At 44.7% G+C, this 16,341-nt stretch overlaps 1 protein-coding gene across 4 annotated transcripts in view; it reads left to right on the top strand.

The window, feature by feature from the left end:
* Positions 1-16,341, top strand: part of LOC146550617 (paired box protein Pax-7-like) — a 107,752-nt gene that overhangs the window by 65,360 nt on the left and 26,051 nt on the right. For all 4 annotated transcript variants that reach the window (XM_085260858.1, XM_085260857.1, XM_085260860.1 and 1 more), the window contains exon 8: positions 6,474-6,741. In XM_085260858.1, the coding sequence (XP_085116984.1) occupies positions 6,474-6,741 (268 nt within the window). The remainder of the gene's footprint in view (positions 1-6,473; positions 6,742-16,341) is intronic.

Here is a 16,341-nt window from a genome sequence, read left to right as displayed (position 1 = left end):
GAGAGTGCATTTAATAGCAGTCTGGCCTGCAACAAAATGCACTGCTAAAAATACAGTTTCTGCTTGTCCCAGGATTTATTAATTTTGAGAGTGAAGTTGTAGGACTGATGCTGGTTAGTGGTGTAGGTTTCATGGATGTGACACCTTAACTTGTGTAAAATGACGACCAGAGCATATTATTAGGTTAGTTCACTGTAGTTAGGCAGAGGTGTCTTAAAAAGTACCACCTTATACAAAACAAATGAAGGTCCAGTATAAGAAAGAATAAGAAGAGAAAAAAAGGAACACCCTGCTAAATGAAGTCATTTTTAAACATTACTCTAAATGTAGCCATTAGTTTTTGTTGCTGGCCATACAAAAAATAAGTATACTTCAATTATATTTCCCAAGTATACCTTAACTAGTACGTATACTAATAATGCTTCTTGGGACTATATTGGCCCCCGTTTTAGTACATAACAGTATTCTTGAAATTAACTTTTAGATGTACTTTCTGTTCACCATAATTGTACTAGCATAATGTCATAATGTCTACAAAAGTATAATTAAAATATACTCGACTCTATCACAATACTAACCTTACAGTATTAATAATGTTTCACATTGTTTGAATAAACAAATACATTTATTAATATATGAGGTTCCATTCAGCTCAAGGAATTTAATTTTAGTGTGGCTGCAACTTACTCCTTAAGTTAAAAAATTATGCTGTATATTGTAGTTTATATGTTATACTACTTTCACAGTGAATCACATTTTATAGTAATACACTCTGAATGAGGATTTAAGTAATTACTCTTAGATCTACAGTAGAAAACAACAGAAATCCGGATGGTGTAATAGTATAATCTCAGTAACATCACCAATTGTTACATTTGCTGTATTTTACAGCTGTTTCCATGAGTACGGTGAGTTACCATAAAAATAATGTAATCTCATGGAATTTTCCCACAATTACATGCAAATTACAGTACTAAACTGCTAACATCCTTTAGAGTTTTTTACTGTTGATTTTGCAGTACTAAGCTATGGAAATTACTGCAAAGGCTAACAGTGTGAAATTTAATTTGATTTGTTTTTTAACTGATGGGGGAGTTGGGATTTTGAAGATGCTTGGCCTAACAAAAAATATTGATTAGTAAAATGGCATAATTACCTCTGATTGCATCAGATATTTGAATGCATACTGATACTCTTGAAATGCTTTGCAAATACTTCCTGACTAAGATTCAAAGGAAGACTGTGTTAGATATGATCAACACAAGCAACACTAGCCTTAATCGCAATTGCTATATCTGCTCACAACAAACATTCAACCTGACAGTAAGTGGTGCGTTATAGTAAAGCATGAATGAGTGTACATGTAGCATAAAATAGTTTTTATTTGGCTAGAACAATTACCATGACATAAAACTGGTGTGATGTTCACAAAGTCAAATTTCTCAGTGTTCTTCAGTGGAGAAACAATATAATGAATAATCTTATTCCAATATAGTATCTGTACCGACATTTCTTTTCTTTTCTTCTTTTTTGCCTGTCCCGTCTGGCAGTAGCAATCAGAATTATTGTCTAAAGCCCAATAAAAATCCCCAACAGATTTGATTTTCCCAAGTAGATCATTAAGGCTTTGCCATACTGGTCCACTTAATTGATCTTTATCATTAATTGACTGATTTATTGATTTATTTAAAAACATATTTTTTTTCAAACTTTTAAGTTATTACAATTGGAACAGACAGGACCAGGGGGTAGGCAAGAAAAAGACGTAGATGGAAGTTCAAGAAAAGGAGAGAGAAAGAAAAACAGAGGGGAAGAGAGACAGAGAGAAAAGACACTAAAAATCATAATCTGCTGGAAAAAAGAAAACAAGAAAAATAAGAAAACACAGTAGGGAAACCACAGCAACAACCTATAAATAACAGTGAATAATAAATATTGAATGCTGAGAGGCACACAAGACGAACAATGCTCGATATGCTTAGAGGCAGCAGCCAAGGAAAATAGTGTGTGTCTGTGAACATCCGTGCACACGGGTGAAGCACACATGGAGGAGATCCAGAAACCAGACATCTGGAGGCACGAGAGCCCAAGGATGAAAACTGGAGGGGCAGCCGCACCACCACCCTAGAGAAGAGCTGAGGTGGGTCACCCAGCAGGTACGGTGCAGAAGCCACAGGGGGCTGCGGTGACAGACTCCACCGTGTTTCAGTGGAGCCTGAAACATGGTGGAGCCTGCAGAGCCCCCGGGGCCAGAGACCCAAGATCCGAGGGTCCCCCACCCCCAGAAGGGGCCCGACTGAGCCACGGGCACCAGGCACCGCCAAGAAGCCGCCGGGAGTGAGCCAGTACACACTCCACCACCCAGACCTGGACACCGAGAACCACTAACGCACCCGACAAGTGGGGACATCAGCCAGGTGGGGGGTGACACACCTGAGGGGGCCTGAGATGTTCCCAGAGAAGTGGAGTTTAAGACCCGACCTGACACAAAGACATAAACAGGCAAACACAGACACAAACATGCCTTCCCACCCTCATACATACATATACAAATAGTCAACAGTCAATAGTCGTCCAATATGGAGAAAAACAGAAATGAACACTGTATACGCACTCACACTCCCCAAACATATTTTATACCCCCCAGGTCCAGGTGGAGACAAGCAGACTAGGGGTGGGTTTTGATTATCGATTTTCTTATTAAAAATCAATTCTAGCTTGAATAGCGTAATATTGATTCATTAAAATCCTGAATCAATTTTCAAATATAAATTTATTTTGCCCGAAACGCCAGAATCTCAGGTTAAAACTTCACAAAATTTCGACAACCACCAAACAGTTGAAACAGTAAATGAGAGCAGGTAAACAGATTCCACAAAAATATGTAAACACAAAGCACAGACCAGACGCATCAGAATCAGTGAGATGTTGGCTTTCTCACCTGATGGCACGTACATGGACATCGGGGCTGAAAGCAGACAGCTTGCAGATTCTGATGTGTCGGGTCCGTGATTTGTGTTTACATCTTTTTTTGGAATCTGTTTACCTGCTCTCATTTACTGTTTCAACTGTTTAGATTCTGATGCTGCAGGTTTCATCACTCTCCAGTCAAATTTGACCAGCACCAAAGAAGTCCAAACTACTCTTCACACTTCGCTTCACATTTCGCTTCACATAAACCTCGTCATGAATTCCCTCTTACTTTTGCTGTTTTGCTTCCACCACGATAAAAAGACACTTCATGCACAGCTCTCTCTCTCTTGCTCTCTCTCAGTGTACTTCAAGAACAGTTTCCCATCTAAAAATCTCTGTTTTCTGCATTATTCCTTGCTTATTACCCACCAGTCTACTGTTATGTACAGTGCTGTCAGCCACTGACTTCCGACAAGAAACTCTCTTTTCTACTGTTCAATACTGAAGAAATTTAAACTTTTTATAATTATGCAAAATTGCAAAACACTTAGCTGTGTCTCTAATTAAACCACTGTAACTTGGGTCTGCTTCACTTCAGCAGCATCAGGTAATGTTTATATGATGATTCACGGTTTTCTTCAGTTTTTGTTCTACTGCAGAACGTTTTTGTTCTACTGCAATATTTTTAAGGTGGTTATTTGCCATAAAAAGCTAGGCCAGGAAAATCTCCCTCATGTTTTTCTGTGTTTTATGTTCAGTTACTTTGACACAAAGGCATCTGCTGTGATGCTTACACCTTTGATAAAGTCTCACAAGTGTCAGCTTTGTTTTTATTGATATAAAAATATGGATATGTACTGAAAAATGATCAGGATTATAATATTTATGACTGTCTGGGGCAAAATTTCCCCAATTCAAATTGTATCGAATCGAATCGTGGATTGAATCGAATCGTGGATCAAATTGAATCGAATCAACTCTAGAAATCAGTGATGATACCCAGCCCTAAAGCAGACTGCCCCCGGTCGGGCAGCAGCAGGGAAGCCCAGCATTCCAGACCCCGATCAGACTGCCAACTCCTCCTCCTGGCCCCCCACCCCAGATGGCGAACAGAGAACAGGGGCCTGTTCTTCGTACGTCGCTTACTACATCCAAGATCAAATGACACATCCAAGACCAAACCATCGCGCTAACCGTGAGCTCGCTAATCCGGTTCCCCGAACACACCTGCTGTTGACGATTAGTACAGCTGGACGCAGGAATGTGACATCACTGGGTGTCGTAAAAGGGGCTACGCATCGATAGTAGAAACATTGATCGGCAACCCGCTGATTGGTCGGCGAAAATGTCGAAGGGGCGTGCTCGGTATTTTCCGGCAGCAGAGCAAGAACTCATGAGTGAGGGATTTCAGGAGTTTCAGAGTTTAATTAAAACGCAAGAGAACACTGCAAAGGCTGCAAAAGCAAGGAGAGAGGGCTGGCAGAAAGTTGCTGACAAATCAAACTCGTAGGTAATTTAATAATAATAATAATAATGGATTGGATTTATATAGCGCTTTCCAAGGCACCCAAAGCGCTTTACGATACCACTATTCATTCACTCCCACATTCACACACTGGTGGAGGCAGCTACGGTTGTAGCCAGGCTGCCATATCGCGCCATCGGCCCCTCTGGCCAACACCAGTAGGCGGTAGGGTAGATCTATCATATGACACTATATTGTCCAATATCATATGGCATTATATTATATTATAATATGTTATATTATATCCCCTTTCACATTAGAGCCACAACAGGACCCACAAGAACATGGGAACAAGTAAAAGTGGAATACAGGAGTATTCTACAGAATGGTAATATTTATCTCTTAGATTGCTTTGCGTCTCTTGGCAAGGTAATACTGGCCTGTAATACTCTGTTAGTTTGTTCATAACAGCAACCAAGAAAAGGGCAGAGGAAAAAAAGACAGGTGGTGGTCCTGCACCCCCTCGTCAACAAGTTGGTTAAGTAAATAATACCCTCACGGGAATATCGATATCTCTCTATGAGCACACTGTCGCGCTGAGCTAAAGGATCCTGTCTATCCCGCAATATACGCTGAATTCTGAGGACTCTCCTTATCAATCTTGCACCTTCCGCAATGGGTTGGTCACGTATACGGACAGGACATGGCTGCGACAGGCTTCCCAAATCCACCTTCGCTTTTATAGCCGTGGTCTCTCATCTTGATTACACGAAGTAATTTACAATTACTACTCTGAAATATGAATTACATCTGTAATAATCACATACATGTAATAGAATGTTAATAGTTCATTTCCCTTTTTTAGGAAATGACCTGTATGTATCTGTGTGACATCAATAAAAGGATCAAGTGCTGCATTATCTTTAGTTACATTGATAATATTTATTTATGGTGAAACAGTGGAAAAATATCGCTGTTGCTTTCGTATAAATGAAGCGGACATACCTGCGTGGCCGCGATCTAATCCTGTTTACATAAAGTAAACCTGCTCCCGAGCAGGTTTACGCTTACGGCTCTGTTGCTATGACAGCAAGTCCCGGATGAGCTTCGGGGAACCGAACGATCAAAGATCACGCGAAATCATCAACAATCTAATCCAGCTAACTTACTTAGCGAGGTACGAAGAACAGGCCCCAGGAGTGTGAAAACCCCATATCTCACTCCGGCCGCTCGTATGTGGTGTTGCAGCTTTCTGTTCTAAAGTGCATTTAAAACATGGAAGGGGCATGATAATCTCTGCCAGAAAGCAGCTGGTATCAGCACAGCCCCTCCAGAGAACAATGTCTAAATGTATTTACTATGTATTAACTCAGGGCCTTCTTGTGGTGAGGTGACAGTGCTAACCACTGTATATCTGTGTAATCCTATTCAGATACTTTCTATCTATGCTCTGAAACATGTCTGCAACTTATGAGAAATATGGGAAGGTCAAACTGGATATGAGTGCTCCAGGGTCTTCCTCCCTGTGCAGATATTGAGAGAAACTATGATCATTTGCAAAAAGCAAAGATGTGATGCTTTTTAATATTGTTCACTACATCAGGGACAAGAATTTGCTTTTATTGTGGATGGACATCATGCTATGAAAATGGAAAAATGCCCTTGACCTTGAGGATATTTTGGATGTAGATCTATTATGTGATCATTGATTATAAGTTTAATTAAATTCTGACAAATGGTCTAAGAGGAATAGCTGTTCTTGTGAACTGTGGATGGATGAGATGAAAGAGGCCTCGCCATGGTGTGAGCTTACAGGTCCTTTGGCTGCATAAGCTAATAATAAAACCACACTGAACATGCAACTTTATAAACTGTATTTTGTGCCTTTTTCTGTGACCTGCAGAGAGAAAGAACTTTGACAAATCATGTGACAGCATATCTTGTGAGAACCAATAACCTTTTGGTGGTAACAAATTAAAGCTTAGGTATTCATCAGGATGATTGAGAATTATTCTTATGCATAAGCTAGTGGTCCTCAAGATATTTTGCTCTGTTGCCTGTGGTAAATTCTGATGCATCTTCTCTTTATTTGCAGGTTATGAGCATCCTGAGTAACTCCAGTGGTGTGTCCTCACAAACACAGCACGATTTCCCAATCTCACCTCTCCACAGCACTCTGGACTCTACTTCATCCAACAGTATTTCAGCCAGCTGCAGCCAGCGTTCAGCTGAGGCCTCCATTAAGACGGTGGACAGCCTTCCCTCTTCCCAGTCTTACTGTCCCCCCACATACAGCACCACCAGCTACAGCATGGACCCATCTGTGGCTGCTGCCGGCTATCAGTACAGTCAGTACGGCCAGAGTGAGTCCTACTACTTCAGATTAACTAACAAGAATAACTTTTAAATACTTTTCCTGGGTAGAGTTCCTTATGCTTTTCCCTTTGAGCTTAGTGGTCCTATTTTCACAAATTATGCTGGCAAACTACAATTACTAGTTGTCCTTCACTGCCACTGTATGCCATGGAAAAACAAAATAACTTTTGAGCAAACATTTAATAAACTAATTCATTCTGACATTCACTGAACAAAACCTTTACAAAGGGATCAGTATGCATGGAAAAGTTGTCATAACAGCATTAATGCAGAAAATAATAAGCAGCTCCTTTATACTTGTGTTGATAAAAGCTTACTTATTACTGAGTAATTTTCTCAGTCATATAGGTACCTGCCGATATTAATAATGCCGGAATACAGCTTGCTGGCACTTTTTAGACCCATTCTTTCTAATTTTCACACATGCTTCCTTTGTTCAAGAAAGTTCCTGTCACATACCAAGTATTTTTAATGGGTATCAATAAAACTCAATAACAGATATCTATAATAATAATAAAAACTTTCTAAAACATCGGTGCTTACAGATCTGGATTTTAAGCAAACACATCATGAATTTGAAAATGAAACAGCCTTAGCTGTTTTGTAGGCATTCTACAAGTTAAAAACTAAAAACATTTAAAATTATATATATCTTCACTTTATTCACTGTTTAAGGAATGTGTATTTATAAAATCATGATAGGGAGGTAACCAGTTAGGTATACGATTTATATCAGGATTGTTAATTCAGAGGCAGGCTGTTTTTCAGGTAAAGAAGCCACTTGATGAAAGACGAATTTATCAGTTGTTCTAACAAACAGGCCTCTAATACAGGGGATTACACAGCATCCACTCTACGTTAGGAGAGCCAAAGCTAGAATGACTCTTGTGATCAGAGGGACCAACAAAGTGTTTTGTTAGTCAGCCACTCAGACAGAAGTCTCTGTGCCAACGTTCTCTTCAGGTTCATTAGCCAATGTTTCAAATTAGAGAGTTCTTCTGTAAATAACCCATCAGCTGCAGTAACCCCTAACTTGTTAGGAATAAATATGGAACACATAAGAACACATAAGAAGTTCCATTCTATTTTGTCATGACATAGGCCTAGGTGCATGTATTTGTTGTCCCTAGAGAGAGTTTTCAGTGAAAACTGTAGAAAATTTTGTAAATCATTAATGGCTGTAATAGATGCAACTGATCCACTTATTATTTGTGTTGGTTTTCTAGAGTGGGTCCTATGAATTGAAGTAATGATATGTCCTGTGTTAAGTCCTGTTGGAATTTACCTTTTATACTCCTCAGGGACACCCCAAAGAACAACTGACATAACATTTATATATACATTAGAGCAGCGGTCCCCAACACCTGGGCTATGGACCCGGTACCATTTATTTACAAACAGCATTTGCTCCAGGGAGATACAACACAATCTGTTACATTTAGCTCTTAAGGAATAACACCAATTTTGGAGATTTCAAGGGTGGTGTAGGCCTTGTACAGTCATTTGATGGAATAAAATGATCACAAAACTCAGGAATTTTAGTCGACGTGCCAGAATTTGTATGTGTATTATCTTTGTCTTTATACCAAGCTTCTTATTAAATGCACGCACACACCGATTCCACTTTATTTTCTTTTTCCATTTTTCCCAGTGCTTCTTGCTCACTGGTAAAATACATACTCTGCAGCAACACAGTGCCATCTAGTGGCTGATGCAAACATAGGTCACATGTTACATCTCCCTTCTTTAAAAAAAAGAAGAAGAACAAAACAATAAAGCAACTCAGGCTTTTAAAATTTGTCAGGCAACTGAAATTACGGGAATAAACATCCTGAGCAACATCCATTAATAACATAGCATTCGGCTCAATACTGGCTACATCATTACCATAATAAACAGATGCATTTAGTGACATCATTGGAACAACAAACATGTGAACAGCTGTTTTTTTGTTTTTTTTTAGGGCAGCAATCTGCCTGCACCCTTTACAATATTACAGGTCCAAGACCTGTCTTGGTTTAGTAACACGCCCATATTGAGTCATGTATCCGGGTGTTGTAATGTCTTTATCAGGGGGCTCCACAGGCGGGGGCTGAGAAACCACAGCGCTGTCATTGCTGTTGACTGTCGATTGAATGAACTCCTCACCTCCTACGCTGTTTCTGCCTTCGAGGAGGTGATAAACTTGTCCTGTATCTGTGGTTATGTTGTAGCTTCTGGACGTGTCTGCACAACTCGTGACCACAGCTGGTTCCAGGAACCATCTTGTTGATGGAACCGGACCGGTGTGCCAGGATATAGTTGAGGCAGAGGTTGGGCTGCTCTGTTGAAATAAGTCTGCTGGCGCTGTTGGCAGACTTCTCTCCTCTCACGCACGGTTTGCTGGCAAACTACTTGTAGTTCCAACTGTTTTGGTGTTGCAGGGAGGATGGAGCGGAGTCTCTGGCTCATGAGTAGCCGTGCAGGCGACTTTAAGTTGTCCACGGGGGTGTTCTGGTATTCTAATAGGCTCAAGTAGGGATCCTTATGTTCAGCTTTGGCCTTGTCCAGTAGTTTTTTTGCTGTCTGGACAGTCTTTTCGGCTAGGCCGTTGCTCTGTGGGTAATGGGGGCTAGTAGTGGTGTGGGTGAAACTCCATGACTTTGCGAACTGTTGGAACTTACTTGAAGCATAGCACGGGCTGTTGTCACTAATCACTGACTTTGGAATACCATACCCTGGCCATGGCTGACTTTAGTTTGTGGATCACTGCTTCTGCAGTGCAGCTGTGCAGTCTTTCCAACTCGAAGAATCTACTATAGTAATCTACAATGATGATGTAGTCTTCCGAGTTCCAAGTAAACAGATCGGTTGCTATAACCTGCCACGGTCTTTCTGGTATTGCATGTGACAGCAGGGGTTCCTTGGGGTTAGCAGTTTGTCTCTCTGCTTTCCCATGCCTGGCCAAAACAGAAGGTCTCTAGCTCTGTTTTTACTCTTTTCTATGCCCATATGGCTGGATGAATCCGATCTATCATGTCCTTTCTGAGCCTTTTTGGGATGATCATTTTCTCTCCTTTAAACATGATCCCATCTATCAGTGAGATCTCATCCCTGTGGTTCCAAAACTCCTGGATGTCAGGCGGACATTGAGACCTTTTATCCGGCCATCCACTCAATGTGGTCCTTCTCAGAGTGTTGAGCTGAGGGTCCTGGCCTGTTTCGTTTCTTATCTCTGAGAGTCTCTGATCACTGACAGGCATGTTGCTGTGGACTGTGTAGCTCTGCTCATCCATTCCGTCACATAGTGATTTATCGTGGAACTATGGATTTCTGGGAGAGCGTGTCGGCTACCGGGATCTTTCCCTGGCTTGTGGATGATGCTGATGTTGTACTTTTGCAGCTGTAGTATCATCCTCTGTAGCCATGGTGGTGTTGATGCTAGTGTTTTTTTTGAGTATGGACTCTAGTGGCTTGTGGTCCGATTCAATGGACACATGTCGACCGTACATGTACTCGTGGAACCGCTTGCGGCCAAAGAGAACAGCATACAGCTCCTTTTCTATTTGGGCATTGTGAAATACACTATACACAGGTACACACACACACAGGTCTTTATCACCAGGTTCCACATTTATTTACAATTTTCCCAGGTTATGACTGAACACAGTCTGACAGCTGTCGGTCCCAGCTGAGTTCCCTTTGTCTCCGCTCCTCTCCGTCTCACTATAAAAAGGGAAGGAAACCATTATCAGTCCAAATCGCCATCAGCTGTTCTCACCGGCATCTCCAGCACCATCCCGTTGAGCCCACTGCACCACTCCTCCCCTGCAGCCGCACCCGGGACCACACCTCCGCCACAGGCATAGTTCTGCTCGGTGCTGTTAAGAGACTTGGATGCGTAGGCGACTGGCTTGCCGTCCTACAAGCATCACAGCACCGAGGATGCGTCGACCTGGAGTCATAGCGCTTTCTTGGGGTTGAAGAAGGAGAGAACTCTCTAGTGATCAGCTCCTTCATTTGTTGAAAGGATCTGTCATGGTTCTTGTCCCATACAAACTCACTGTCCTGCTTTAACAGCTGGCGGAGCGGTGCGTTTAACTCTGACAGGTGTGGGGCAAATCTTGCTAAATAATTAACCATCTCCAGCACTGTTTCCAGTTATGCCCTGTTCTGTGGGGGCGCCATGTCTTGGTCTGCTTTTACTTTTTTTAGATCTGGTTATAGTCCTTCATGTGGCAATGGGTGACCGAAATAACTGACCTCTTTGACGCAGATGATGCACTTGTCCGTGTTTCAGTTTTACACCACTCTCTCTCACGCGCTGCAGCATGGCCCTCAGGTTGTCGTCATGCTCCTGTTTGGTTCCTCCAAAGACCAACACGTTGTCCACTATGGCTGCCACGCCCCTCAGGCCCTGGTAGGTCTCATCCACGCATTGCTGGAACTCATCCTGGGCTGAGATTATGCCGAATGGCAGCCTGAGGAAGCGGTACCTGCCAAACACAGTATTAAATGTGGTTAACTGAGATGATTTGTGGCTTAGCTTAATGGCCCAGTAGCCTGATCTGGCGTCCAAAACACTAAAATACTTGGCCCCAGCAAGTTTTGTGGTGACATATTCCAAGGTGGGTAGAGGGTAATGGGGTCTTTGTATAGCCTTGTTGAGGGGTCTGGGGTCCAGACATACTCTGAGTCTGCCTGTCTTGGGTTTTTCCACGACAACAAGTGCATTCACCCAGTCCATAGGACCTGTGACCTTGCATATTATTTGATTCATTTCCATGCTGTCGAGCTTGTCTTTGAGTCGGGCTCGCAGAGCGATGGGAATCCAACGAGGTGGGTTGACTGTGGGTGCGACGTCTGGGTTTACATGGAAACTGCATTCACCAGGAAATTCTCCTATCCCTTTAAATATGTCAGCATACTTGTCTAGTATTGCCTGCGAACTGTTAGCTGTCTTGTCTCTTTCCTCCGTCACTGCCATCACGATCCTGTTGCTTTGCTAGCTTGTGTGATAATGCTATATCTATAGCTTTCTCTAGCGTGAGCTCTGCGCCTTGGCTGAGTAGCTTTTCTCAGACGTGTGGCGAGTTAGTGGCAAATACGATGCAATCCCTGACCATTTCATCTGTATTTGGGTACCCACAGTCTTTAGCAAGCAGTTTCAGTTCTGTAATAAACTATTCAAATGCCTCATTTTCACCCTGCATCTTTTCATGGAACTTATATCTGGTGTAGATTAGGTTAGCTTTCGGTGTGATGTAATCACAGGCGACCGTGGCTCAGGGGGGTTGGGAAGCATATCTGTAACCAGAAGGTCGCCAGTTTGATCCCCGGGCTCTCTGTCCTGGTCGTTGTGTCCTTGGGCAAGACACTTTACCCTACCACCAACTGGTGTTGGCCAGAGGGGCCGATGGCGTGATTTATTATTATTATTAATCAGTGTACTTATCGTAGTACGTTTGAAGCTTTTGGGAGTTGTCTGCGGTAAGGGTCCATGTGTTGTAGACATCCCCTTTCTCTTTTTTTTTTGGGTTCTTCAGTCGTCAGAATGGTTGTCTGAAGACCAACAAGGATACCCAATGGATTTACTTTGCCAAATGGATCATCACGGCCTTGCCGTATTTGTCCATTTGATCAACCTTTGTTGTTATTATTTATTTTATTTTATTTTCAGTTGTTACAGACGGGACAGACATGACTGAGGGTGTCACGGGTTACTTAGAGGATCCACTCGCAGGACTCCTGGGTAGCGTTCAAACAGAGATTGTTTATTACAGATTTTCACCAAGTGTATGTACAGACAGTGCGAGGTTAGTGCTATTTACAAGATGTGAGGGGCAGGGGTCCAGGGCTCCAGAGAAAACGGGGAAATCACACACGCGGTCAGAACAGCCTCTCTCTACTCCGCTAGCGACCTGTCACTCCTTCCACACTCCACACGGGGAAACACGGGGACGGGTCCGGGGAATCTAGGAACAAGACTGACAAGAGCCTTCACAACAATCCAGCGTTGAACAGCTGATCTCCTCCTTCTAATATACCAGCTGGTCTGATGAGGCCCAGGTGTGCACGATCCGGGAAGGCGTGGACTGAGGGCGTGAACCCGCCATGAGTTCCGCCCCGGCAAAACAGGGGAGAGGGAGAGAGAGAGGAAAAAGAGGAGAGAAGGGGGGCTAGGAGTGGAGAGATGCTGATCAGCGCCTTGCCGATCCCGCAGGTCGTGACAGAGGGATAGGGAAGGGAGAAAAAAAGATGAAAGAAAAGAAAAACAGAAGGGAAGAGGGACAGTGAGAAAGGGCACTTAAAAAGAGAAAGAAGAGAAAAAAAATCTTCTGGATCACCTGTTGAGAGAAAAAGAAGAGAAAACAAGCACACAAAAAAAGAGAGCAACATACTAAACACAACACCATCACGTTAATCTAGCTAAGTTTGTTTGCACATTTGCACGTGCACTTTGTTGTCTGCTGTCTGATAACAAAAAAAAAGTCTTCCTTAGATAGTTAGATAGTTTTTTCTTTGTTAATTTATGTTGTAATTTATGTTAGGTCAGTCTGTCTTGTCTCTGCTAGCCAGCTAACTAGGCCTCTTAGTTAGCTAGTTTAGTGTTTTCTGTTAATTTATGTTGTAAATTTATGTTGCATGTACCACCTTGGTTCCTGGAGGAACGTTGTTTCGCCTCACTGTGTACTGTTAAACTGTATATGGTTGAAGTGACAATAAAGCCAACTTGACTTGACTTGACTTGACTAAGTGTAAACAGCAGTAAATACTAAATATTGAATGTTGTTGTGTAGCAAGCAGGACCGACAGCGCACAATGTGCTTGGAAATAGCAGCCACTAAAGGTGTAGTTTATGTCTATGAACAGTGAACACCCGTGTGCACACCTGTGTGGATCACTGCGCTTGTATTCAAAAGGTTTCCCCATATAATGGTCTGCTAGAGGATGTAGAGAGCCATAGCCCTGTCTCCCAGGGCATGAAGCAGGCATGGAGGAGATCCAGGCTGCAGACATCCAGAGGCCCCATAGTGCGAGAACCCAAGGAGGACCACCGGAGGGGCATCAGTGTCACCCTCCTGGGAAGAGCTGAGTAGAGCCCCAGATGAGGGGTCACCCAGTAGCCACGGAGCAGAAGCCAGAGGGGGCTGCAGTGGCGTGCCCGCCGGCTCTGCTGGCAGCCAACTGTGCCAGAGTGAACCGAGCCGCAGGCTTAGAGGCCGGAGGCCCGAGGGCCCCCTTTGCCCTGGAAGAGGCCTGACCGGGCAACAGGCACCAGGCCCCGCCAAGTAGTCACCGGGAGTGAGCTGGTACATAGCTGAGCGCCCAGCCCCGGACACCAAGAACCACCAACGCACCGACCCCTGAGGGCATCAGTTACCGGCAGGGAGTGTGGTGAGGGGAGATAGGCCTTTGGAGGGCCTGGGAGTTCCCAGAGAGGTGGAGTGTAAGACCCGACCTGACATATAAACACAGACAAACAGGCACACACAGACACAAACATGCATTACCACCCTCATGCACACATATACAAATACTCAGCACTCACCCAACGTAGTGATACACATACATGGACACTGTACACACAATCACACTCCTCAAACAAACTCTATACCCCAGGTCCAGGTACCCTCGCCCCTGGAGGGGGAAACGGCACCTAGACCCAGGAGATGTTACCCTTTTCCCCGGGGTGGAGGCAAGCAGACGGCCCCAGGCTCCGCAGCAGCAGATCCCAATCGGACGACCAACACCTCCTCCCTGCCCCCCTGCCCCGATGGCCACCAGAGAACAGGGGTGTGTGAAGACCCCAAACCTCCCTCCTCTCGCTCATGTGTAGTGTTGCTGCGTGCTGTTCTAAGGTGCATTTAAAACGTGGGAGAGCATGGTGTTGCTGCCAGAGAGCAGCAGGTGTTAGCACGGCCCCTCCCGAGAACCCTCAATGTCTACATGAATTTAAAATTGAGAGGTGGGCACCAGTGCCCGAGGTGGGGTTGAATACACAGACCGTCCACTGGACGCCGTTAATGTGCCCACCCTCAAGGCCCTATATGTATGTGTTATGAGAGTGTGAGTAATGTGGATGTCTAAGTTGTGGAATAAAATTGAGGCACAGGTGGCCAGAAGGGGACAGAGGGAGGGATGCCTCCCCTGTTCCCTGGTGACACACCCGCACCCCAAGGCCCTACTTGTGTGGGTGTGTTGGAGCGGGAAGTGGGAGGCAGCCGGGGATGGGGAGGAAAAGAAGGGATGAGCAAGATGACCCTCCCTGGGGCCAGCTCCCCCGCTGACCCCAGTAGGAACCCCCATCCTTCGGCACCCACCAAGGCAAGGGAGCCCAGGCCCATCCAGATCGGGGGCCTACGGCAGCAGGACCCCCCAGCCCCACAGGACCCGGGGCAGCCCACCCGACCCCACCGCAGAGGAAACTGTACCCACCCTAACATTCAATCATCTCCCAGACTGCACAAGACAGTAGACACCCAGGTTAAGTTTATTCTCCACCTCTCCTATGACTCTCCCCCACCTGCAGAGTGGACTCCTGCAAGGATGGAACAAACTCCCTGTCAGTTGAAGAGCCCCCTAGTTGGGCCGATGCGCCAGAGGCCCCCTGCACCAGGGCTGAGCCTCCGTGCACCCACCCGCCACAACCTCGGCGACACACCAACAAGGACCTAAGCCCCCAAGGCCCAGCCAGAGCCCTAGCACAGAGGCAAAGCACCCCCGAACCCCAAGCCCCCACGCATGGGCATCCACTCAGGGGCAGCCAGGCTACCAGGCCAGTAACCTACGTCCGCCAGCACAGACCCTCCCCCAGCCCTGCTGCACGCAGCCACAAGGAGAACACCCTCTAAGAGCAACTAACCAGGTTATGACCACAACCCCTGGGTTAAGCCCTCCAGGGATAACGTCCCTAGGGATTCTCCAGACGCCCTAAGCCTGTCCCTACCTCCACATCAACCACAATGGCAAAGGCGGGATCAAACCACGACCCCCCACCCCTGCTAGGTGATGGAGCCAATCAAAGGAGCCCAGAGGGATTGATCTAATGTGGTGGCAGAGGTTGTCTCAAGACTAATGTGATCTATTAGATGGTTTCTATATTGGCTAAAATTAAGATTATTTTTATTTTTCCAGGTCATAAGGACCGTTTTCTTGGCTATGCATAGGGCAGTAAAAACCATGTGGACTGTATTTCGTTTCTGTAGTGACATCATCCAATTTGCCCAACAATCACACTAAAGGGGAGCATGGAATTTTACATTTCAGACACTTTGATAAGTCTTCACATATCCCGCACCAAAACCTCTGCACTGGTGGACAGAACCAAAGAGCGTGGATGTAATTGTCTGGTGTATTGCTTTGACAGTGTGAGCAGTTGTTGGAAGATGTAAAGCCCATCTGGAACATCTGATGACCTATATAGTGCACTCTATGTAGTATTTTGTATTGTATTAATTGCCACCCGTCGTTTCTCACCGACCCATAGAAGAAGGTAGCTGCATTTGTCTGCCTCCTCCTTCCCTGAAAGAGGACCAGTGGACATTAACTCGGCGTGCTGCTTGAAGCGCCGCCATGCCTCGGGCAGGTTGCTAGAGTCCCAATCC

Source organism: Mchenga conophoros, linkage group LG20, assembly GCF_057382185.1.
Source record: "Mchenga conophoros isolate Kocher_MC1m ecotype Shallow Benthic linkage group LG20, M_conophoros_male_GT1.1, whole genome shotgun sequence".
Taxonomy (NCBI): domain Eukaryota; kingdom Metazoa; phylum Chordata; class Actinopteri; order Cichliformes; family Cichlidae; genus Mchenga; species Mchenga conophoros.
Note: the sequence above shows the minus strand (reverse complement) of the source record. Positions and strands in the feature narration are given on the sequence as shown.